Source organism: Nylanderia fulva, unplaced genomic scaffold (assembly GCF_048542155.1).
Source record: "Nylanderia fulva isolate GAGA-0341 unplaced genomic scaffold, ASM4854215v1 Scaffold12, whole genome shotgun sequence".
Taxonomy (NCBI): domain Eukaryota; kingdom Metazoa; phylum Arthropoda; class Insecta; order Hymenoptera; family Formicidae; genus Nylanderia; species Nylanderia fulva.
The window spans coordinates 1,296,420-1,323,424 of NW_028189409.1; the positions used below are offsets into that span (position 1 = coordinate 1,296,420).

General features: G+C 27.9%; 3 protein-coding genes across 6 annotated transcripts; 2 read left to right on the forward strand and 1 right to left on the reverse strand.

Annotated features, from left to right (window-relative positions):
* The first annotated feature begins 1,191 nt into the window (after nt 1-1,191).
* Nucleotides 1,192-8,640, forward strand: LOC114936677 (uncharacterized). 4 transcript variants are annotated; one of them, XM_085490217.1, is made up of 15 exons: nt 1,192-1,237; nt 2,179-2,622; nt 3,034-3,147; nt 3,234-3,458; nt 3,882-4,016; nt 4,095-4,319; nt 4,743-4,853; nt 4,940-5,167; nt 5,591-5,701; nt 5,787-6,014; nt 6,438-6,548; nt 6,635-6,862; nt 7,287-7,397; nt 7,484-7,711; nt 8,003-8,640. In XM_085490217.1, exons 1-15 carry the CDS (start codon nt 1,218-1,220, stop codon nt 8,046-8,048), a joined length of 2,565 nt encoding a protein of 854 aa, XP_085346343.1. In that variant the 5' UTR covers nt 1,192-1,217; the 3' UTR covers nt 8,049-8,640. The 4 variants fall into 4 exon arrangements, with proteins under 4 accessions (XP_085346343.1, XP_085346341.1, XP_085346342.1 ...); XM_085490215.1 differs by having other exon boundaries at nt 3,882-4,319; XM_085490216.1 differs by having other exon boundaries at nt 3,882-4,319; nt 8,006-8,640.
* Nucleotides 8,641-13,571: 4,931 nt separating this feature from the next.
* LOC114936697 (uncharacterized) lies at nt 13,572-24,729 on the forward strand. The gene is made up of 6 exons (XM_029309971.2): nt 13,572-14,166; nt 14,827-14,949; nt 19,857-20,086; nt 23,547-23,683; nt 23,913-24,132; nt 24,576-24,729. Exons 1-5 carry the CDS (start codon nt 13,995-13,997, stop codon nt 24,124-24,126), a joined length of 876 nt encoding a protein of 291 aa, XP_029165804.2. The 5' UTR covers nt 13,572-13,994; the 3' UTR covers nt 24,127-24,132; nt 24,576-24,729.
* On the reverse strand, nt 24,648-26,480 carry CycH (cyclin H). Its single transcript, XM_029309948.2, has 6 exons — nt 26,217-26,480; nt 25,683-25,907; nt 25,424-25,597; nt 25,118-25,343; nt 24,924-25,035; nt 24,648-24,850 (listed from the first exon to the last, which is right to left on the reverse strand). Exons 1-6 carry the CDS (start codon nt 26,331-26,333, stop codon nt 24,709-24,711), a joined length of 996 nt encoding a protein of 331 aa, XP_029165781.1. The 5' UTR covers nt 26,334-26,480; the 3' UTR covers nt 24,648-24,708.
* Between the last annotated feature and the right edge of the window lie 525 nt (nt 26,481-27,005).

Sequence of the window (27,005 nt, forward strand, 5' to 3'; positions counted from 1 at the left end):
AAAACTTATCGAAAAAGTTAATTTATATTTCTTCTAATTCATATCTTATTAGCTGACGAAATGTTTGTGAATTCCAAATAATTGTAGCGTATATTTTACGGAATTTACACATTTGTTATATATAAAAAAAAAAATATATATATATATGTAGTTTTAAAGTCATTCTATTACATATGCTATTAAATAAATTATTTGATTAAAAAGTTAACGCACATCATCTTGAATAAAAACTGGACGTAAGTGCAAATGCATTACTTTTTATTTGTTCCTCTCTTCGATCAATTCCCTCTTATTCTTCCAATGTCTAAAATTCAGTTCTCTTCCTTTTTTACGAATAAAAACCGTAGACTTATATAATAATAGTTTTATACTAATAGTTATAGTATTAATAGTAATAGTTTCTCGTTTTTATCTTTCTTTATTTCTTTATGATCTCTATGAAATTTATTTTTTAAATTATGAACTTTTTTAAATTTGTTTTCAAATTTTTTAATTTTTTTTTATCATTATAAATAATTTTTTTCTCATAAATGTATATTTTTTACAAATAAACTTTCACAATCTGTTTTTTTTTTATTTCTTTAGCTTTTAGATCATGTATTTTTCCGCTCGCATTTATTTGGATGCTTACATATATATATTAACTTTAGATTATCAAAAATGCAGACTCAAATCTCGATCTCGATCTCTAGCTCTTCACATATAAATATCTGAATTGGAAAAAAGATAAAAGAATAACATTATATGATAAAATATATTTTCGAAGTCTTGCTTTTACAATTAATAAATATAACTTTTATAATAACAAAATAACTAAGTGACAAACTAATAAATAAATAAAATATATATTTATAACAAGAAATAATTAGTAATGTTTCAAATAAACATTTGCATATCAATTCAAAAAATATACTTTATAATATTAATATATTCGAAATATATAAATATTCTAATATGGAATAATCATATCCTAAACTGTGGAATTATCGGTACGGGATTGTTGCTATATATAATCGTCAAAATAATTGAGAAACACATTAGACAGTTTTAATATTTGTATATCAATATTTACATTTCTAGAACGAATTATACATCTTCTTGTGACCTCTTCTTTTTCTATTATCAACATTTCTTCACACATATATTTTTTGTTTCAATAATTTTTCCTTTATAACTTACAGTAGTGCACGATCTACAGAGCAGTCAACATCGCAGATATGTCGAATGTCCAAGAAAGGTAATACCAGTTTATAAAGATTATGGGCCAATTATATCATCTCCGTCGTGCATTTTAATCCGCTGATTAAATTAAAATTTGCAAACTTAAAACTCATCAACTTTGTCTACATTTAAAATAGGATGTCTGTGCTTTGCAGTTGGAAATTCTTCAATTGAATCGGTCGATTAAAATAATCGGAGATGGTAAAATTGGCCTATATATCACATAGAAAAATAATAAGGCAATATGGTTGTGATAATTTTTATCAAATTAATCGACAATAGAAAAGAATATAATTGAAAATCTAGAAAAGATACATAGTGGTCACTTAGTAAAATCATGTACAACGATGAATAGAATCATGATTTCAAATATTTAGGACGTCTTTATTACAAATATATTATAATATTTTAGTTAACTTAAACCTCGCTAATATTATATACATAATAATATACATAATAATTTAGTATATAATTTAGTATTATAAAGTATAAATATATATACAAAGTGCGAAAAAAAGTCACATATTTCGACATAATATTATTGATCAAAACAAGAAAACAAAGTTTAATTAGCATGAGTTATACAATTAATATCCTTGAAGATATTGGCTATATCTTTCTATTTGTGCTTATTGTCACTTTTTTATAATCTAAATTTGCGTGCTATTATATTAAGACTTTTATAATCGATAATTTATGAGAATCTTTATAGGTATGAACAAATGTACAATTAATTAATAAAGATATAGATAATCGTATTTAGATAATTTTCATGTTTATAAGAATATTGAAAGTTAAAATTAAATGAAAGAGATAAAGTTTAAATAGATAATAAGATCTTATTAATAATATTAGTTTTGATTTGTTATCAGTAATTGTACATTGTACACATTATTCAACAAACAAACATTACAATATTAATTTATTCTAGCAATTTGTGTTTATTATTTTATATAGTTCAATGGAATATGAATGGATGTGGTATTATGTGAGAAAAGATACGGAGAATGAAATATGTAATATTTGTGATGAGAAATATGATTTGTGTCATATTCAATGTTTGGAACAACATATCAATGAAGATCATTCTGATATTCCTAATAAATCGGAAAAGAGACCTTTTTCTATATTAGGGAACGGCGGAGTAAAATGTAATCATTGTTCTCAAATTTATATGCCATCCTTGAATCCAAGTGTGGAGATGCAAAATCACATGACACAAAAACATAAACTTAACAATGATATAGCTAATGAACTTAAAAACTGGGTAAACGACCAACTTCATTCAATTCAGAAATGCGAGGCTTGCGAAAAATTTGAGAAATTAAATATTTTCAATGTAATAGTACATTTATACAGAATTCATGATGTCACTGTACCTCCAAAATTTATACCAACAGGGTAAGAAGAATTTCTGATAAATTTATTATATTGTTTTTCATCATTTATGTACAATAAACAGAATTGTTTCTAATAAATAAGAAGATAAAATTCAAACTTTAAGAATGTGTTTATTACATATATTTATAATTGCGTCAATTTATCTTAGTTAATATTTTATATTGAAATATACGTTCGACCAGATTTCTTTGTGGTAATTATTTATTGTAATTGGTAATTTGTAACAATTTATTTAATTAAGTATTTAGTTTAGTATAAATTGTGAATAAGTATATAAAATTAAATAATCGGTCAAAAATGGTCGTATGTGAATAATATTTATATATTATATATTGTACACATTACTCTTTCTACAAGCAAATACTACAATATTTATTATTCCATACAATTTGTATTTTTTATTTTATACAGCTTAAAGGATTGTACATGGATGTGGTATTATTTAAGAAGTGATACGACAAATGAAATATGCAATATCTGTAATAAGCAATATAATACCATTTCACACCGTTTCAACATGATTAGGCATGTGTCAATCTCACATCCTGATATATATGAACCCTCCAAGAAAACAATGGATTAAAATGTAATTATTATTCTCAAATTTATAGGCTATTCTTGAATCCAAGTTTGAAGACGCAAAATCATTTGACAAAAATACATAAGCTTAACGATGATATAGCTAATAAACTCAAAATCTGGGTAAATCAGCAACTAGGTATAATTAAGAAATGTGAGACTTGCAAACAATTTGAGAAATTCGATAGTTTCAGTTTAATGGTACATTTACACAGAATGCATGATGTCACTGTACCTCCAGAATTTATACCAACAGAGTAAGAAGAATTTCCAATAATTTTATTATATTGTTTTTTATCATTTATACGCGTACATTTGTGTACAATGAACAAAATTGTTTATAATAAATAAGAAAATAAAATTCAAACTTTAAAAATGTGTTTATTACATATGTTTATATTTACGTCAATTTATCTTAATTAGTTAATATATTACATTGAAATATATACATTCGACCAGATTTGCTGTGTGTTTCTTGTAGTCGGTAACTTGTAACCATTTATTTAATAAAGTATTTAGCTTAGTATAAATTGTGAATAAGTATATAAAATTAAATAATTGGTCAAAAATGGTCGTATGTGAATAATATTTATATATTATACTGTACACATTACTCTTTCAACAAGCAAACATTACAATATTAATTATTCCATACAATTTGTATTTTCTATTTTATACAGCTTAAAGGATTGTATGTGGATGTGGTATTATTTAAGAAGTAATACGGAGAAAGAAATATGTAATATTTGTCATGATACATATATCGATGCACACCATTGCAGCATAAGTGGCCATTTTTCATATTCACATTCTAAGTCATATATATGTTTAGAAAAGTATCGTACTTGTACTCTTACTAAAACCAACGGAGTAAAATGTAATTTTTGTCCTAGAATTTATATGCCATCCATGATTCCGGGTATGCATACACAAAAACACCTTAGAAATCTACATGAGCTTAACGAAGATATAACTAATGAAATCAAAATCTGGGTAAATCAGCAACTAGATAAAATTAAGAAATGTGAGACTTGCGAAAAATTGGATATTTTCAATTTAATGGGACATTTATACACGATTCATGGTGTCATTGTACCTTCAAAATTTATACCAACAGAGTAAGAAGAATTTCCGATAATTTCATTATATCGTTTTTTATCATTTATACGTACATTTGCGTACGATAAACAGAATTGTTTATAATAAATAAGAAAATAAAATTCAAACTTTAAAAATGTGTTTATTACACATGTTTATATTTACGTCATCTTATTTTAGTTAGTTAATATATTACATTATACTATATACGTTCGACCAGATTTGCTGTGTGTTATTTCTTGTAGTCGGTAATTTGTAACAATTTATTTAATAAAGTATTTAGCTTAGTATAAATTGTGAATAAGTATATAAAATTAAATAATTGGTAAAAATGGTCGTATGTGAATAATATTTATATATTATATTGTACACATTACTCCTTTAACAAGCAAACATTACAATATTAATTATTCCATACAATTTGTATTTTATATTTTATACAGCTTTAAGGATTGTGCATGGATGTGGTATTATTTGAGAAGTGATACGACAAATGAAATATGCAATATCTGTAATAAGCAATGTAATACCATTTCACCCCGTTTCACCGTTAGGTATGTGTCAATCTCACATCCTGATATATATGAACCCTCCAAGAAAACAATGGATTAAAATGTAATTATTATTCTCAAATTTATAGCCCATTATTCTTGAATCCAAGTTTGGAGATGCAAAATCACCTGACAAAAATACATGAGCTTAACGAAGATATAGCTATTAAACTCCAAATCTGGGTAAATCAGCAACTTGATAGAGTTGAGAAATGTGAGACTTGCAAACAATTTGAGAAATTCGATATTTTCAATTTAATGGGACATTTATACACAATTCATAATATCATTGCACCTTCAGAATTTATACCAATAGAGTAAGAAGAATTTCCGATAATTTCATTATATTATTTTTTATCATTTATACGTACATTTGCGTACGATAAACAGAATTGTTTATAATAAATAAGAAAATAAAATTCAAACTTTAAAAATGTGTTTATTACACATGTTTATATTTACGTCATCTTATTTTAGTTAGTTAATATATTACATTATACTATATACGTTCGACCAGATTTGCTGTGTGTTATTTCTTGTAGTCGGTAATTTGTAACAATTTATTTAATAAAGTATTTAGCTTAGTATAAATTGTGAATAAGTATATAAAATTAAATAATTGGTAAAAATGGTCGTATGTGAATAATATTTATATATTATATTGTACACATTACTCCTTTAACAAGCAAACATTACAATATTAATTATTCCATACAATTTGTATTTTATATTTTATACAGCTTTAAGGATTGTGCATGGATGTGGTATTATTTGAGAAGTGATACGACAAATGAAATATGCAATATCTGTAATAAGCAATGTAATACCATTTCACCCCGTTTCACCGTTAGGTATGTGTCAATCTCACATCCTGATATATATGAACCCTCCAAGAAAACAATGGATTAAAATGTAATTATTTTCTCAAATTTATAGCCCATTATTCTTGAATCCAAGTTTGGAGACGCAAAATCACCTGACAAAAATACATGAGCTTAACGAAAATATAGCTAATATACTCCAAATCTGGGTAAATCAGCAACTTGATATAGTTAAGAAATGTGAGACTTGCGAACAATTTGAGAAATTCGATATTTTCAATTTAATGGGACATTTATACACAAATCATAATATCATTGCACCTTCAGAATTTATACCAACAGAGTAAGAAGAATTTCCGATAATTTCATTATATCGTTTTTTATCATTTATACGTACATTTGCGTACGATAAACAGAATTGTTTATAATAAATAAGAAAATAAAATTCAAACTTTAAAAATGTGTTTATTACACATGTTTATATTTACGTCATCTTATTTTAGTTAGTTAATATATTACATTATACTATATACGTTCGATCAGATTTGCTGTGTGTTATTTCTTGTAGTCGGTAATTTGTAACAATTTATTTAATAAAGTATTTAGCTTAGTATAAATTGTGAATAAGTATATAAAATTAAATAATTGGTAAAAATGGTCGTATGTGAATAATATTTATATATTATATTGTACACATTACTCCTTTAACAAGCAAACATTACAATATTAATTATTCCATACAATTTGTATTTTATATTTTATACAGCTTTAAGGATTGTGCATGGATGTGGTATTATTTGAGAAGTGATACGACAAATGAAATATGCAATATCTGTAATAAGCAATGTAATACCATTTCACCCCGTTTCACCGTTAGGTATGTGTCAATCTCACATCCTGATATATATGAACCCTCCAAGAAAACAATGGATTAAAATGTAATTATTTTTCTCAAATTTATAGCCCATTATTCTTGAATCCAAGTTTGGAGACGCAAAATCACCTGACAAAAATACATGAGCTTAACGAAAATATAGCTAATATACTCCAAATCTGGGTAAATCAGCAACTTGATATAGTTAAGAAATGTGAGACTTGCGAACAATTTGAGAAATTCGATATTTTCAATTTAATGGGACATTTATACACAAATCATAATATCATTGCACCTTCAGAATTTATACCAATAGAGTAAGAAGAATTTCCGATAATTTCATTATATTATTTTTTATCATTTATACGTACATTTGCGTACGATAAACAGAATTGTTTATAATAAATAAGAAAATAAAATTCAAACTTTAAAAATGTGTTTATTACACATGTTTATATTTACGTCATCTTATTTTAGTTAGTTAATATATTACATTATACTATATACGTTCGACCAGATTTGCTGTGTGTTATTTCTTGTAGTCGGTAATTTGTAACAATTTATTTAATAAAGTATTTAGCTTAGTATAAATTGTGAATAAGTATATAAAATTAAATAATTGGTCAAAAATGGTTGTATGTGAATAATATTTATATATTATATTGTACACATTACTCCTTTAACAAGCAAACATTACAATATTAATTATTCCATACAATTTGTATTTTATATTTTATACAGCTTTAAGGATTGTGCATGGATGTGGTATTATTTGAGAAGTGATACGACAAATGAAATATGCAATATCTGTAATAAGCAATGTAATACCATTTCACCCCGTTTCACCGTTAGGTATGTGTCAATCTCACATCCTGATATATATGAACCCTCCAAGAAAACAATGGATTAAAATGTAATTATTATTCTCAAATTTATAGCCCATTATTCTTGAATCCAAGTATGGAGACGCAAAATCACCTGACAAAAATACATAAGCTTAACGAAGATAAAGCTATTAAACTCCAAATCTGGGTAAATCAGCAACTTGATAGAGTTGAGAAATGTGAGACTTGCGAACAATTTGAGAAAACGGATATTTTCAGTTTAATGGTACATTTACACAGAATTCATGATGTCACTGTACCTCAAAAATTTATGCCAAAAGGGTAAGAAAAATTTTCGATAAATCTATTATATCGTTTTTTATCATTTATACGTACATTTGTGTACGATGAACAGAATTGTTTATAATAAATAAGAAAATAAAATTAAAATATTAAAAATGTGTTTATTATATATATTTATATTTACGTCAATTTATCTTAGTTAGTTAATACAATATATTGAAATATACGTTTGACCAAATTTGTTCTGTGTTATTCTTTTGTATTAATATTACAAAAATTATACAATTTTTTTTATCGTGATATTAACACTGCAAATATTCCAACGTTTAGCAGCAATCAGCAGCCAACTCGTAGATCTTTGAGAATTAACGTTTAGAATTTTGGTTCCAATAAAGTTCTGATAGGTCAGTGGACTCTACTGAAGAAGATAATTGGGCTGATTATATACGTAATTATTATACTTCTTTTTCGATTTTACATAAAGCGATATAACACAAACTTATAAATGAATCGATTGTGTTGCGAATTCATAATTTTCTAATTATCTACATATCAAGCATCGACAGAGTAAAATTTTTATTTTCCATATTTTTTTAAAATACTTTTTAAGAATATTTTCTAAAAATTATTTATTATTTGTACTTGAATAATAGTTGTCTTACACATTAAACATTTTACATACTTATATGAACAAGAATTTATATTGGTATTGATTAATTCAGTAATTGCTATTGTTATGATTGTGTGAAAATTATCAAATATTTTGCTAATATTTTTGAAGATATTGCACTCTGTGCTGATAGTAAAAAAATTGATTCGATTTATAGCATCGAAGTCGATAAGTTATTTGAATGTATAGTGGAGAAAAAAGTGATTCAATGTTATCTAATGAATAATTATTCACACTGCTTTTTTAATGTAATATAAAGCGAAATAGTTCGAAATTATAATGATGAATGTTTTGCGAACATATTTTTTGTTAATTAACCTCTTATCAGGCAGCGGTTTTAAATTATTGATATTTATAGTACTTTTGCTTTAGTTATAATATATTGCTCATTAGAAAACATAAATTTATCATTGATTCTGTAAAATTAGTATTTTAAAAGTATTGTAGTGACAAAGATATTTTATTTAAGCAAATATAATATTTTTGTTTTCGTTTTCAACGCGTCGCTTAATATGTATTTGTTTGTTAATTATTTATAGTAAAGATAATGTATTGAATAATTTTATATTTTACATAATCATTCGGTTTAATAAATTTTTCTGAAGATTATTAGAAAACAAATCGGGTATAAGAATATTGAAATAATTGTCCATGTGTGCTATATGTATCTAACTTGTAACAAATATTTGCAATAAACTTGATTCCATATCGTGTATATTCTTTTTGTACAAGTGTTTCAATTTCAGTTATTTCATCAATTACATTTATTATATATTTATATAGAACCGTACAAACCCATACAGCACACAAGTTTGCAGCAATATTGCAACAACATTGCAATGTTGTTGTTGCAATATTGCAATAACATTGCAATATTGCTGCAAACTTGTGTGCTGTATGGGAATTTTAATGTGTAAGTGGATATACATTTTGCATAATATCGATGGATCTGAAAATATAAAATCGAGTGAGTGGATGTGCATTGCACTCGTATGTGACTGTCTGTTCGACATTAAGAAAAACACATTATATTTGTTTTGGGTCTATAAAACTGTGTGATTGTAAAATACAAAGCCTATCTCTGCATAGTAGATATTCGCAATAACTCAATTATAGGTTTGCGTTATTAATAAGACAATCTATGCCAATCATAAACTTATATTGTAAACGTGCACGAATAGTGAAATGAAACAAATCAAATGATAGAAGTAAACGAAACACGAAATATACGTATAATTCTCGAACGTATACGTGTATATTTTGTTTATTAAATTAAAAATGCACTAAAATTAATTGGACAACGGTCTGATATTTTTCCATCAATCAACCCGTTACATATTTGTTGTAGAAATTGGCAGTGTAAAATATGCAGCGCTATATGATCTTTTTTGTTGTATTCTTTCTTTAAAAAAAGACATGTTAATAGAGTAAATTTAATTTTAATCAAAGTATCGAAGCCACTTTTTCGCGATGCTGGTTCGTGTTGTCTCGACGTTTGCTTCGCGACTTCAATCACAACCATATCGTTTTACAACTTTACAGTTTGTGGTTAAACTTAATATTATTTTAATTTGCCGAGTTTCTATTACGCACATAATTTTATGTTTATGTTATTAAATTTTTATTATGTATATAATGTTAATTTACCAAATTATTATTATGTGCATAGTTTTAATTTGCTGAATTTTTACTATGCACAAAATTTTAATTTGTCGTATTCCTTTTATGCAAATAATTTTAATTCGCTGAATTTCTATTGCGTACATAATTTTAATTAATTTTTTTTTTAGTTTTAATTTTCCTAATCTTAGTATTATTATTCCTGGGGTTAGTTTTACTTTTCCTTAGGTTAGCTTTATTTTTCCTAATATTAGTTTTTAATGATAGCTAATTGAAAAAAGAGAAATCATTGCAGTATAATTCCTTCCCGAAAATAAAAAAAATTTTTAGTGATCTGCATTTAAGTAATTATACAGATTTTTTTACATAATATATATTCAGTTTAATTATATTTATTCAAAAGTGTTATACAATATTGTATTTAAATCAGATATTTTACAATAAAAATATAGACAATCGCGATTGCATGCAGAAAATTTAAATAGGATCAAATTCAAAACTTTTTTAATTTTTTTTTCAATTTTTCTTAAATTTGTGATATATATATATATATATAATTTATTCTATAAATATAGATTTAATTTTAATTTATAATAACGTGGCATTCGAGCAACAATTCTCTATATATATATATATATATATAATATATATATATATATATATACATATTATATTTAATTTTATTATTATTTCTAATTGTATTTATAATTATTATATTATTATTGTTATCATTATTATTATTACTATTCTAATATAATTATATATTTTATCAAATACTAAAATGTATTAGAATATTTTTAATATTACAACGGGAATTCACAAAATAATTATATGTAAAATGTATCATAGAAAAATTTTAATGATTGAGATATATTAAATTAAATAATTTTATATTCAGATAATTATTTTATTTAAAAATTTACATTTAATCAAAGTATTAATAAAAATTAAAAATAATTTTTTATTAAAAACAATATAATGAAATTTAATGACACAGATTTGTGCATTGTTAGAAATGGATTTATTTAGTATGTATATATGATATTTTTGACAGGTAGTATTTATAGAGTTTCAATATTAATTATTCTTAACAATAATTTTATTATTTTTTATGAACATAAAATATTTATCGTATTATCTGCGTAACTTTTAGTAAAATATGAAATAAAAAGAAATAATTATTGAGACCAGAATACTTAAATATCATAATTCGCTTATGTAAAAGTTTTTATGCAATTTTAATAATAATTAAGAGTGTTTATTTTCCGATGGTAGTTTGCACAGCAAAATAAATAATTGGGCAATTAAATAAAGAAAGGGGTCTGATTCTTAATATAGAAATAAAAGTTTGTGATATCGTCTTTCGCATTTTGTTTTGATTAAATTAATTCTTTTTTCATATATTTTAAAATGATAACGTTTTTAAAAACATCGTCTTAAGCTTGTAACAGTGCAAACGAAATTGTAATTTGACGAATTTTTCGAGCATCCATGCACAATTCTAAAAATGTATTCAAGGCGAGAGGAAAAAAATGCCAGAAATCTGTGTTACTGGTGGGACACGTTTTTGGGAGGAGCGAAGATTTAACTGTCGATTGGCATTCATTAATTACGCGTTAATGAAATTAACAAACAGTCACTTAATAATCACTGCAAAGGTTTCGATTTTCCGGATGTGAAATATCGCAGAAGCGACACTATATATCTGTAACGTGATCTTATAGCTATATTCATTGACAGATTTTAGGGAACTTTGCCCATGTTTCAATCTCTTAGCTATAAATCAAATTAAATTACTCTTTATTCGGTCTTCATTGATAACTATTTTAAAAAACATTTTTTTTTAAGTTAATTTGTTATACATATAGCTAAAGATTTTTTAAATATATTTTTTATTAATTTTATCAGTTAAAAATCGATTTTTGCAATAAAATAATAACATGTATACAAAATTGAAAGCAAATCTGCATAATTCATTTTTTTAATATTTTTAATATTGTCAATTTTTAATATTGTACATCGTATATATATAATGATGTGTAAGAGTGATTTTACGTCAAATCGAACAAGTTGATTTTTAAATTAAATAAAATTTTTTTTTACGTGAAATATACTTACAATTGGAATAAGGAGATACGTATATTTTTGCATTTGTCCAAAATATTTTTTGCAGAAAGTTAGAAAAAATAAAAGTTTCATGAAAAATGAAAAAAGTTATCAACTTCAAAAATTAATGTCTTTAATTACATTGTCGTAGAGAATATTTAAAAAAATTCATTATAACAAAGTTAAGAAGATAATCTTTTTTATATCAAAATAGTTTGAATTACAAAGAATTATTAATACAATTTTTATAAATAATTAAGGTGTTTAATAACTTTCTCAAGAAAAATACACTTCTTTCAAAATAATAATTAATAATATTTTAGTCTCCATTTTATTATAAAAGTGTATATACATACACTAGATATATAATAATTTAATTTATCTATAAGTTTATCTGAATGATCACGCAGGAACAAAATCGTGGAAAGAGATGCCATTCCTTGATGGTATCTAATAATATAAGTAAAGGCCCAGTTTTTTATGTTTATTGGGCAACGCACTCAAAGCGATCTCTCTTATTATATATGATAATCTGTAAATATATGCGTCACACATAAAAGATATATATATATATTTCTCGCTGTTTAACTATCATCAGAGCCAAATGGTTACCGAAATAGCGATTCTTATGAATATATTTCGAAATTGTCAAACAAATATAATCATTAAATTTTATATGTTATCCATTTCCGATGTAGAATTTATTAATATCAACACTTTTGTATATATAGTATATATAAATGATCGTACTTTCACTCTTTGAATAATTTTTTATATCTATACAAAAAAAATTGACCATAGCTAAATTTTAGCTGTCCTTAAATCACACATTAAATTTATCATGCTTAATTTCAGCTATGATAGCTAATATTTTTAGCTCTAAAATTCATTATAAATTATAAATTATAGCTAAAAAATATTAGTTAAAATTTAGGCATAACTAAATTTCAGATTGTAATATAGGAATAGCTATTTAGCTATTGATGACTAATTTTTTCTGTATGATAATAGTAATTAATAAAATATGTAAAAATATTTTCCCCAAATCAAAAGTCTCTCTAATTCAGTTATTCAATTTAAACGCGTTATTTCTATAAATACTTTTGATATAAAATAATTCGGAATTCCTCTTTATATGATAACTCTATTAAATCATGAAATTAGCTTCTCATAACTGAATCAATTTCGCATCGCATCTGTTCCCTATCATGATTATTAAACGGCGTTCCGTGGCAGTGACAGAAATTTATGGTCACCTCATTACCACCGTTTAGTGGTAGCGGTATCTCGCACTACGAGATCATTAAAAGCTCCTTCCAGAGATGCACGTGCTTGCCAAGATCCGCCCAGAAGTTCATACGATTGGTTCATCTCGTGATGATGTTGTGAGCACGTGGCTTCAAGATACCGCCTCGAGGAACGAAGAATTTGACTTGAGTGCCAAAAAAATATTGTTGGACACCGTGAGTAACCCCGACAAAACAGTCGATGGTTTCGGCTCTAATCCCTCGAACAGATCAGGAGGTACCAGCCTGATGCGTTTATTCATCGATAGTATTATACCGTTTCTATATCTGATTTTTAATTGAAATGCAGTGTATTATTTATTTAAAAATGCTACAGTGATATATTAAATCGCGCGATCAAATTTTAGTGAAGTTTTGAGGTTTATTGATTGATATATTTGGAGAGAGAGAGAGAGAGAGAGTGTTGATTAAGTGGTGTAATAAATTGAATCTTCTTGTTCTAACGTTTTTAATGAGTGAAAAATCAAAGATTGACAAGAAACTTTGGAAATATAATCCTTGAAGAACTAGTAGCAATTAAAGAAAATTAATTTCAATGTATACGAGGATATCAACGATTTTTTTCATAAATGTTACTAGCCAGATATTCTGAATATTGTTTGAACAAAACGACTTCAAGATGTCCGATAAACAGCTCGAAAAATCTGGATCGTCGAAGAAAGCAAGTGACTCCGCGGAAAATTCGAGAATATGTTCTTTCAGTATTGAGAGATTATTAGCTCCAAACAAGAAACATGAAGAAGAGAATAAGATTGGACAGCAAACCGATTTGTCATTACTTTGTCAAGAAAGTAAGTGATAACAAAAATTTTAATTGTGCATTTTAATTATTACAATCGATTAGCTATTATTTGCTTTTGTTTTTTACACGACGATCTCTTTAATGATTTTATTATCGTTGAAATAATATATTATTCATTTTATTTTGTAATATAATTAATAATAATTAATGTGAGAAATCTGCATCTCTAAACAACCTTATAGAAATTTATCACTACTGAGTTAGTAATTATAATTACTTATTTCGGATACTTAAATTATTGTATTACTATTTTACTATAGTCATGTATTTAAATATTCAAAATAAGTAATTAATTATTTTTCGCTAATAAAATTTTCATAAGAAGAAATATAATAGAAATATAATAAAATATTTATATTTACAATAATATATAAAATATAAATATTTATTTATAGCAATATATAAATATAAAAGAAATATTTGGTACAAAGAAATATGTATATAAAAACTGTATAAAATATATAATATTATAAAAAATTGTATTATATATATTTTATTATTATTACGTAACGAAAAAGGATTCTTACCGAAAGACTGCAATGTGCTGCATCTTTTTTCTATTCGGGACCGTAATGAACTCTGTATAGTTAATCTCAATGTTAGTATAATTCGTATGATGAGAATTAAACAAAATAATTGCATTTGCCAGGTAATGACTCCGAGACGAGAATGCTTGTTGCACCCGATTCATCCATGTCAATGGCAGAGGAAATTGAGCTTGACGATACCGACATTGTATACTCAACCTCTCCCGAGCCAGAGATGTATTATGGTGAGTTTAATTAGTATCATTACACACAATTATACTTTCAGACAATCTCATAAATATATACGACAAATTGCGTCCTTTTTGAAAGAATGTGTTCTTGTTATTTTAACTTAAATTATGTTTTTTCAATATACACAAATGTTATAAAAAAGAGGCTTTAAAATATTATTAATTAATTTAAATTTATAAAAAAAATTAATAAGAAAAGTTACATCTTAATTAAAATTGTGTTTGCTTAGAGATAACTCTTCGCAGTCATCTTATCTTGCAGGAGATAATCATATATAGAATTAAAATGGAATTATATTTATTTATACTTACTATGACACGTTATTTATTTTTCAATAAAATCCGTGCTTTAAAAGTTTATATATATTCTATAATCTATAATATTGAATAGTTTTTTCATTATATAGATTTTTATAAAAATAAATTTGCTTATACGCATGAACGCCAATGCCAAAGTTTGCGCGTTACACAGGTGTGTGACATCTGTATTTGTTTTGTTAATCGGTGTATTAATAAAGACAGTTTGAACGCAAATAGACGGAATAAAAAGATTTCGCTAATATGTCAATTCATGTATAATAATTATTGCACTTGTTACATCCGAGAATTGTATTTTTGTATCGTTGTGTAAATATTATATTAATGTTCGTATTGCTCTCTCTCAGATTAACAAAGCCATGTTAATCGATGGCCACACTGATCTTTTCAATATAAAATATTACTAAGTGTGATGAGAAATTACTTTTTGTTAATCTTATTTCGATGATCCCATATAAATCACTTACATAAATAATTTAAAATAATTTAATTTAAAATATCTATTCAATTTAAAATAATTAAACTATTACTCTAATAATTAATTTAAGTAATTAAATAATTAAACTTATATTTCAGCAATTTTGTTAAAGAATTATTAAATTAGCCTTTTTATAATTTTAAAATTAATAATCTCTTTACATTTCAAAACTGTATAACGGATATACATAATTGGATTTAATCGATGTTTCTTCGTAAAAAACTTCGATAAAAACAATATTATTATACATATTTAAAGAAATTCGAAATAATAAAGAATTATGTTTTAAAACAAAATTTATTTTGTCAGACAATGGTAATTTACCATATTTCTTAATTTTGATATTAATAAGAACGTAGATATTTGACAATCGCCAGACAGAATTTAAAAAAGGTAAGAATCTTCTCTCGACCGTACTGGCAAATATTATTTATTCAATCACAACGTTTCGACCCTTCTTTGAGTCCTTATCAAGTGATCTAGATATACATAGACAGAGATTAATACAATAAAAAACAAGTCTCCAATAACTCGTCTAAGAGTCTTGACGTGTTGTCAAACCGACACTATGTTCGTTCTTGACATCTTAAAATTATAATTTTATTTTTATTTTTACAAATATGTTTCGCTTCTTTTTATCATTTTGTAATATTGTTAGTGAAGTAATTTTGTTTTTTATTGTATTAATCTCTGTCTATGTATATCTAGATCACTTGATAGAACTCAAAGAAGAGTCGAAAAGTTGTGATTAAATAAATAATATTTGCCAGTACGGTCGAGAGAAGATTCTTACCTTTTTTGATATTAATGTAAATAATAGATCATTTTTTACCATTTTTTATTTGTTAGACTCTTCATTTTATTAATAAAAAATAAAGATAGTTTTGTTCTAACTAATGACAATTAATGCAAGTGTGTATGTCTTTCTGTTTTTCTCTAAAATCTTCAAATATTACTTTGTGTTTTTGAGTCTGTCGAGAATTATATTGCTATAACCACCGATATTACCTCAGTTTACCGACAAAAATGATTACAGATAAACTGATTGTTACAAAATCTATATATCTGAGACTTCTAGCGATAACGACTTCGTAAGATCGCGTGAAAAGGACGTCGCCTGTGAGTTTGATCCATTACTTCCTGCAGGCTCCACGCCCACTTAATGTTCTTGCTCTTCGTCCACTATTTATCTGTCTCCTGCTAATTCTGCCACGGAAATCTGCAGAAACTCTCTCCTGCTTGTAATAAAATGAAAAAGAACGACATGTTAAAGCAAAACTTCTCTGAGGTTCTTCCTCAGAAATGTTACGCTTTTATAAAACATTAAGGATCAATGAAATTATCTAAATTTACCTACAACATTTTATAGGAATCTTACAATATTTTGCGTTTTAATTAAGACAGTTTCCGAGTTTTTTAAATTTAATAAAAGCTCAAAATTGAAACACGATTACAAGATAATTAATTCGATGTTATATTCTTCGCCATTTATGTATCATTATAAGTTCCTCAGTATTGCAAATTGTTCACAGAATTATTCCAAGAATAGTTACTGTCAGAATGTAACCGCTTAAGGCAATCGTTTTTAAAATACTTTGGTCATCATCCGCGATATAATGGAGAACGACCTGACTTATGTTTTTACGGATAATTAATACAAGAACCGAGCGACTCAATTTCGTGGCATCTCGCACGCCCTCGAGGGCCTCAACAACTAATTTTCATCCGAAGGCACGTAAGTAACTGCGTCGTGATTTACACACCGTAATGGCCGACGCGATAAATTCGAGATCTAAGGAAAGGACAATTCTCGTTTGCGTCGTATGTTGGGGGGCTGAGATATGTGGGACGTCGCGTCCAACTACAAAGCCGTCAACGCAACACGTAAATCTTTGTGAGAGAACATAAAACATAAAGAAGAAGAGATGACGAGCAAGAGAAAAGCGCTTCTTCTTCAACGAACTCATTATGAATTTTGGACAATAATTTTGCAGCCACATGTGACACTTTTTTCTGTGTAATTTAACCCTATTACCCTATGGAGTCTCATCTGTCGAAATATATATACTAATGACGTTTTAAGCTGAGGAAAAGAAACTGAAATGATATTTATTTCAATTAGTGACAGATTGTATTCTTGCAAGATCCCAAACAACACCAAAATCGAAATAGATGTCTCTTTTAGAGATATTATAAAATTTCTTAAAGATGTCTTATGTCCCAATTTTGGATATAGTGTTGTCTTTCCCAATTTTGAACATGGTACTGTCTGGGACATTTTTTCTTGCTTAAATTTTTTAACAATTTAGTAAATTTATTATTGACTAATAAGATTTTAATTAGCAGCACAAAGAACTTCTTTGTAAGATTATCTTCGAGGCAGATTTGCCAATAGTTGCAAATTAATTATGTCTTTATGGTTGATTGCCAGCATGAAATGATCAGCATGAAATGTCGCAGAACGAATAAGATTTGGCCGGACTTTATCGCGCCCTTCTGCGTCCTCTCGGGCTATTCGTCACCGAATAATTAGGGGACAAGTTCGCTGCGGCTCGCAGCAATTAGGTAAACTAGAAGGCGTGGTATTCTATTTCCGCAACGTTTCCAACGTGCATCTGCGTCTCCCTCGACTTTTGGCTCCTCTTCATCCTTCTCTTGTCGTCGGTTCCTTTTTGCGGTTGCTTCCTCTGCATCAATCCTTTCCTGCTCCTTTCCAGAGCTCGTTCGTCAATGCAACCGAGTCAGAAACTCGACGACAAATGAGCCGTGCAAGACTCACCCCTTGCACTCTTTTCTTCTCCTTTTCTTTCGGCCTGCTTCCGGTTGCGAGCAGAATTTGAGATGATTTTAAGCACACCGCAAAGAATTCAAGAAAATTTATATATTGATAATAAATCTTTTGCATTACGTTATTTAATTTTATCATTTTCTGAATGATACAGCGCAAATATTTAACTTAAGTTCATCGTTGTAATATAATGGTATATTTATAATATTTAATAATAAATTCTGATGCAATTTTAGATTAGGAAAAACATTTGGAACACATAAGTCTTGGTACATCATATCATGTTTAAATGTTTGCTCTAAGATATGACAGATGTGAAATATTAACGCTGTCTCAACAGCGTGACATGATGATCTTCTTTTAAAAGTGCGAAACGCGGAGGGCTGCATCGAAGTAAATTACAGATGGTACAGTTTTAGCCGGCGATGCTGTAGTAAGGCGAGAAAATGCGAAAAACACGACCATTACGTCGTCATCTGACAATCAGTAGGCAGTAAAAACGGCACTCTTCGAGATGATTTCGCCGTTAATAATTTTCTTCGAGATATTTATCATCTTTGCAACTTATATTAAGCTCAATGAGATCTGACTCGATCGTTTTCTCTCTGTAAAATTTTTCGATACTGAAAAATTATTTATAACAAATTATTCGAAAAATATTTGAGATTATTTAATATAATGTAAAATAATTGTAAGGTTTTCGATGTTAGTGTGAAAGTCGCTGCATCTCGCTACCAGCTTTTTCCTCAGATGACGAATGGGCAGATAATTAGAAGATGATCTTCCGACGCTTAAGAGAGTCGCGGTCTTGTTACCAGCCGTCTAAAAGCGAGCCCGAAGATATTTTTCAGACATCATGTACAAGCTTTTAAGCCGGGATAAATATAAATATAAACAACCTCGGCGAAGAAAAAAAGAAAAATCCTGAAATTGATGGGGAAAAGGACCCCTTCCACTCGGCCGCGGAATCTGATCTCTTAAATGATCTCGCGGACACATTAACTTATTTATTCAAAAGCGATTAAAAGAATAAAGAAACGGGAGTAACACGAGTTTCTAGAGTGAACGATGACGCGATTTTGGTATTTGCATATCAGCTTTCTCGTTTCCAGTAATTTTGCGCTTCATCATTTGCAGTTACTTAATCAGCTGTTTTTGACAGCTCATTTGCGATATACCGATTCAATTGTGATAAAGCAAATTTTATTCGATGATTAAGGCCGAAATTTTTCACGGTAACATTGCGATTGCAGAATTGCTTACAGAAGTATATTTCAGAAGACATGTTGTTCCTTGCTATTTGGAATATTGTTGCAGAAGCGTGCACCAGCAGTAGCGGTGGTGCAAATTCAACTACAAGCGCGGACAGAGATGTTCAAGAAAAGACCGCCGGCGCTATTAGTGACGACGAAAGGAAGAAAAGGCCACGCACAGCGTTCACTGCTGCGCAAATTAAATCTCTGGAGACGGAATTCGAAAGGAACAAATACTTGAGCGTGGCGAAGCGGCTGCAGCTGAGCAAAAACTTGAAGCTCACGGAAACGCAAGTAAATATCTTATTAGTTAATGTTGTTTACAATCATTGATCACTATATAACACTGGACATCATATATGCTATGGAAGAAAAGATTATTCTGCCACGGATTGTACTTTTTATAATTTTTTATCAAAACAAATGAAGTTTTTTTTAACATATTGTACAAATTGATCATTTTGAACATACGGATCATTATAAAGAAATTATCACAGCATGTCTGTGATTTTTTGTCAAGTTTGGGGTACTAAGAGGCACAAAAATTTTAGTCGATAAAATGTTTTTAGTCACTTTACGTAACTTTTTTTTAAAGTTTAAACAAAAAGGAAAAAACTCGAAAATTTCTTCGTTATTTTTACTTATTTATAAGAAGTTCATGAGTTAAAAAAAATTTAGTCTCTATATCATATTATAGAACAAAGATTCAGCTTTAAGAATCCATTCTTAAAATTATTGTACGACGATTTTTAACGGAGTTATGAACGGTCAAAGTAAAAATGACATTTTTTCTTCAATTTACGATAACTTGATAAGGAAAGATCGAAATTTAAATTTAAAAAAAACGATTTTGCAGGGAAAACTTCAGACTTTAACGTGAAAATATCAACAAAATTTTTCAAATCTTCTTGTGTATGCGACATGTCTATAAAGTGAAAAGAAAATTTTTTATTTCGCTATATTCGATGTTTTCTGTATGTAAAAAATATCAAAATTGAAGAAAATAAAAAACGCTATAACTTTTCGAAAGAAGAGATTTCAAGTTTTAAAACCCTTTTTTAAAATTTAAATTATCATTTTTTGAAACAAAGTTACAGCTATTTAAAATTTTTCCATTTTTTGGACAATCTTTTTTGATCCCTTAATTATTTTGAGAAGTGTATATTACAATATATAACAACTTTTATTTTTACAACTTCATTTTTTAGCATATCTCACTTTATCAAAGATGGTTACCTGATTTTTAATTTGGCGTCCTGTTAAATATGCCATACAATGTTATAAGAGATTAGTGTTTACAATCTCTCTCTCTCTCTCTCTCTCTCTCTCTCTCTCTATCTCCCTCTCTCTTTAAGAAATTATCATATGATGTTTCTTTCGCTTTGACTTAATAATAAGCAACAGCTGTGCCTGTTTCATTTTTAAAGATACTTGCTAACAAGTAACAAGTCTGCGATCTATTCTAATATTCCAATATTAGGTTTTGCCTCGTAAATGTATATAATTGGAAAGGGACACGAGAAATTGGAGCGGATATACGTCCAAATGTAGGATATTGCGTTCAATAAATCGCGATAATGTCTCCTACTTCCTTCGTAGACTTTTTTCGACACCTGAAGCAGTTTAAGTTCCTTGTACCCCGAGTTCCTTAAACTCAACTGACTCTAAATTATGGACCCGTGGAGCACCATATGTGCAGGCGCCGGAGGATCGTATGGCGCCAGAGGGAGGATCGTCCTTTAAAACCAATTAGCACTTGCTCACCCTTCTTTCTCGCGAACTGTTAGGGAAAGACATTTTTTTCCCAAGTGCTTAATCTCTCCGAAGATAGTCCTTTTTTTACATATTCAACGAAACCAAGGAAATTTAATTTATTTAGTCGGATGTAAAAATATTTCGCGGAATTCGGAACTCTACACAAAGAGAATTTTCTCTTAGAATTTACCCTGAAAATCATGGTAATCGTGGGATAATATGGTGTTAGAAGAACGTTATAAGAGTTTCTCTGATTAATATACCACAATAAAAAATATTAAAATATGTACATAGTAAATTTTACTTCCAATACCATATTGTCCCACGATTACCATGATTTTCAGGATAAATTTTAAGAGAAAATTCTCTCTGTGCAAATATCTGCAATTACCGATATAAATTTTATTATCAAGTCAATATAAATCTGACAGTTCAATTATATATTTAATTTCATAAAATATATGTGTATTGGAAACAATTTTGCTCGCCGCGAATCTGTCTAATATTAACCGGTCCTATCCTACAATTCTCCGACGATTCCTCTTTTGCGAAACGCAGTGGGGATAGTGCATTGCAGTTGCATAAGTCTCGGCCCGTGCACTTTGCGGCGTTCGCCTTAAATTAATTAATTTACGACGAGCACTCGGAATATTCGCCATCACGGAGATCGCTCTGGGCCATCATCGCTCGCGGGTAATAATTGCCAGCGCCGGTCGAAATATCGCGAACGAGCCGGATAATTATCTTCGCGATCGCGCGCAACTCCGAAATAAGGGAGAACGATATCGGACGACGCGGAGGATCAGAGAGAGGCGTGAGGGAAATGAGCGCGTCGTGAGCCGCGTAGACATAACTGTCACAATATTTCTCGGAGTTAACGAGCCGGTTCAGGAGGGTTCCCTTTTCTCCCCTTTCTTCTCGTAGGCCGTCTCGTATGTTCCGTTGTCGCGCGAGGTTTGCATCCGCCGAAATGCTGCGCGCCGTCGAGGCGACGAACCGGAGAGGCGTCGATTTTTTAATTAGAATACGCGGCTGACATGAGCCGCACGTCTGCGAGCCGCTTTTACCATAAACCATGAGGGTTCATTTTTTATTTTTTATTTTTTTTTTTTTTCGGAAGTGGGATTTCGATCCACACAAAGAATGATTTAATTTATAATTATTTACTGAGATAGGACACTATAACAAGACGTATCAACGATTTTACGACTAGATATTTAATGGAAATTATTATAATCATTTCGAGCAATACTATAACTATATATTAAGTATTTATGAATTGACATAAATGTATGTACTTGTATCATTGAATTATTATATAGAATGTATAGAGTATAATTGAAAAAAGCATATATGATGAAGCATCAAATTCTCTGATTAATTTAGAGACGATTTTTTCTCTTATTTAAAATGTCGAAGCATTTTTTTGTTATAAGTGATTGAAAAAGAAGGGCTTCTTGTAAAACTTTGTGAAGTTAAAATATTAACAAATTACCGAAATTCGTGAATCATTAATGACAGATTTCTAGGATTATTTGGAAACGATGTTTCCTCGGCAAAAATGTTGAGAAAGACCATCTTTTTTTGCATGTTCCCAATTTTTACCATCGATATGTATCATTCTTCAATTAATTTCAGATAGAATTTACTTTAATAGAATTTTAATTTAAGACTTACTTGAAGTTACATGAAAATATCTGCTAATAGCAAAAGTTGAGATCATGTAAAAATGATGATGACCTTCCTCAACATTTTCACTGAAAAAAAATCGTCTCCAAATTGACCAGAAAATTTATGATAGTGTTTCGAAAGTGTTATAAAAAGTTATGATCTATTTTTTTTCAATTACACCTTTTATATAATTAAATCTACAATTTAAAAAATATGCGATTAATACCGATTATAATCGATCTCGGTTGTAATTTTAAAAACTTCGATTAACTAATTTTTATATTCGTGTAAATGTCATGCCTAAATGTTGATTCGCTATTTTTTGCAGATAAAGATATGGTTCCAAAATAGACGAACCAAATGGAAAAGAAAGTACACTAATGATGTCGAATTATTGGCACAGCAATATTACTCGAGTCTAGGAATTCCAGCTCCACGACCTATTTTTGTTGGTGATCGCTTATGGTATTAATCTGAATATATCAAGAAATGTATTATTTTAAAAAATCTCCTTTTTTTATAAAAAAAATATATTATAATTAATAAATAAATTTTAATAAATAAACTAATTAAAAATATATATTTTGATATACGAGTATATTTGAGGCAAAATACTACTGTTTTTGATATATATATTAATTATTTTATAGTGTTATATCAATGTACGATTAATGTATATACGTTTTTTTCATAGGTTTATTAATTACCCGGGACAACCACAACCAGGAGTGTCATTGATCCCCCAACATTTAACACCGTTGCCTTTGCCTCCTGCATTACCAGTTATTCAACCATTGCCCAGTAATTTGTCGACGAGACAACAAACATCTATTTACCAAAATGTACCGATTAATCATCTCGCGCACCATCTTACTCAAAAATTGGACTTCAGGCATCAAGATGCTTAGTTTCAGGTAAACAAATGATTATATTGACGGACAATATCAAATATTAACATTTAAATTATTTGACATGCAGTATAATATTAACAAATTCAAAATGGAGATGTATTAGATTATAATTTGAGATATATGAATGTATAATATTAGGATTAATTTGAAAAAAATAGTATGCGTACATGTATGTAAAAAATAGATACAAAATAAGATAAAGAATAAAGTAAAAATTATGTGATAATTATCGATATATTTTTTATATATGCATTTATATTAAGGATACATAGAATATATATATATATATATACACATATATAAAATAAATAATTATATATATTTAAAATACTATTAGTAGTTAAATTATATGTATATATATATATATATATATATATATATATATATATATATATATATAACGGAACTTTTTTGACCAAAAAATAATGATAATTTTTACATTTTAGATAAAATGCAAATAAATAGCAGCGCTGTGCAAGATTCTATTATAAAAAAAAATTATTTGAAGACTATCTACATAGGTTGTACAGTTATATAATTTTTTATTAATTATTAATTATTATATAAAATGTACAGATATTATAAAACAGACGGAGATAATATTTTGTTAACTCCTAGTATTTTGTCGTCATAGGCCGCCTGATCCTGAATAATTTTTGCATATTTTTCATTGTCCAGTAAATCCTCTTCATCTAGCATTTCCTGCATTCTCTGCTTGTATCTAAAATTTCCCAATCTTGTAAAAACAACGTTCTTTAAAATATGATAATGGAACTATAAATAAATGTACTTACATTTCACTATCAGGATTATTTTCCTGGTTTCTGCATTTATCCAGTTTTTTCTCCAAAGCTTTCACTACTTCTCGCGACGGTGGTTCAACACATTTAGCCATTGAACGTATTTCTGTAAGAATCAATTTGTGGATACAGAGATAACTTGCATCATAAAAGCACATACAAATTCATGCATTATAAAATAAAATTACTTCGCACGGCCTCAATAATTCCTCCTAATTGCTCTCTTGAAAACAGTATATCAGTAACATAATTATCCAGATTTGCAGATGCTCTGGATGCTGCGTGCAAAGTTGCAGCTAATGCAACTTGACTTGGAGCATAAAGAAGAACACTGTCTGTGAGGAAAACTCTCTCTAGGAATTCATCTATATGTGGCCTTAATTTTTCAGGATTTTCTAAGGATGTGTACCTTGTCTAAAAAAACCATGTGCAATGTATTTATTCCTGTTATACAAAAAATGAAAAACAAAAATATATTTATATATCATATGTACCTTTATATCAATCATAAATCCTTCAACAGGCCTAAAAGGATTGTGGACTGTAAGATTATAATTCAAATGTTGCATGAGAAGCAATTCATTATTAATTATTATATCAGATGCTTTTTCCCTATCTCCTTTAATATTTGCAACAAATTGGGATATAGAGACATTAAATTCTTCAACCTAAAATCACAGAATTCGTATAAGAAAATTGAAATTGCAAATGTCATAGAAAATGATATACTAGGAAGAAAAATAATAAAATTACCTTGCATGCCAGGTAAACGCAAGTGACCAGGATTTCTTTTGGATGATAATCCATCACACTGTTCATAATGTAAAACCTTTTAAAATAATGTAAGGCAGTGGCTACTGTAGCACGAGGCATTGGTGGATTAAATCGACGACAGAAATCTCTTAATTGTAATTCGTAGAAACGGAGTAATGTACGCTCTTCTGTGTTCGACAGAAAATGTTCTTCCCTTTGTTCTGGCTATAATATAATAAAAAAAAACAATCATAATTACATTGTGCATAAAAAAAATTTTATTCAGTAAATATTTAACATTGCAGATAAATATAACAAATGTGCAATAATGATCAATTATATATAATATAATAATTAATATTATTTATATAACTTGTAATAATAACAATTAAATAATAGTAAACATAACCTATACATAACCTAAATTTTCGACATCAGCATTTCATCTCATAAATTAGTATACGTAGAAATAAAAACGTAATTTTTAAAAATAATAAAATTGGACTGTAAAATTGATAAAAAAAATAGACTCACAGTCATGTTACTTCCATGTTTCGCAATAAATTCAGCATTGGTTTTCTCCCTCATAATGGTCAAATCATTTTCATCGCTGAACATCCAAAATTTCTTTTGCGAGCTCTGCGAAAACATCTTGATATCGCTTAATTAATAAACAAAGAACAGATCTGCTTAATTATCAAAATTGCTACGCAAATTGACGTTAGATTAAAATTATAAATTGCAGACACTCGTATAAACACATCGTTACTCGACAGCTTCAGCAGAACTGAAAACTGAAGTGTAGAGTCATATAATAAAACATTTTGGTGTATAAAAATTTTACATGTATTTTTTCACAGAAAAAAGGGGAATATAATTTATTTAAAAATATATATCTTATTGCATGCATAATAAAAAAATATGAAGAAATTGTCATTTGACAGATGTTTATTCTTTGTCGAATAGGTAGGAATCTGCTAAGAAATTGAGGAACTATTTGAGTAAATTGATTCTAGAGTGCAGCACAAATCACGTTTTCACATTCAAACGAAATTGCGATAAATCAAGGGCTCGCTCAGGTTCTGCACGTTTTCTTGTTCACGTTTTTATTCTTCCGGAAAAAAATAGTGCATCATGTACACAAGATATTTGCATTCAAGAATTATTCACGCATCAGAGAACTATAGGTATGTGCATAAAAATTATATAATGACAATTATAGGTTCTAATACAGAGTAGAAAAAATGTAATTTTTATTTTCATTGAGATTTATAATATTTAAGTATGCGATTTATGTCATAATCATTGAAGAATTATTACTCA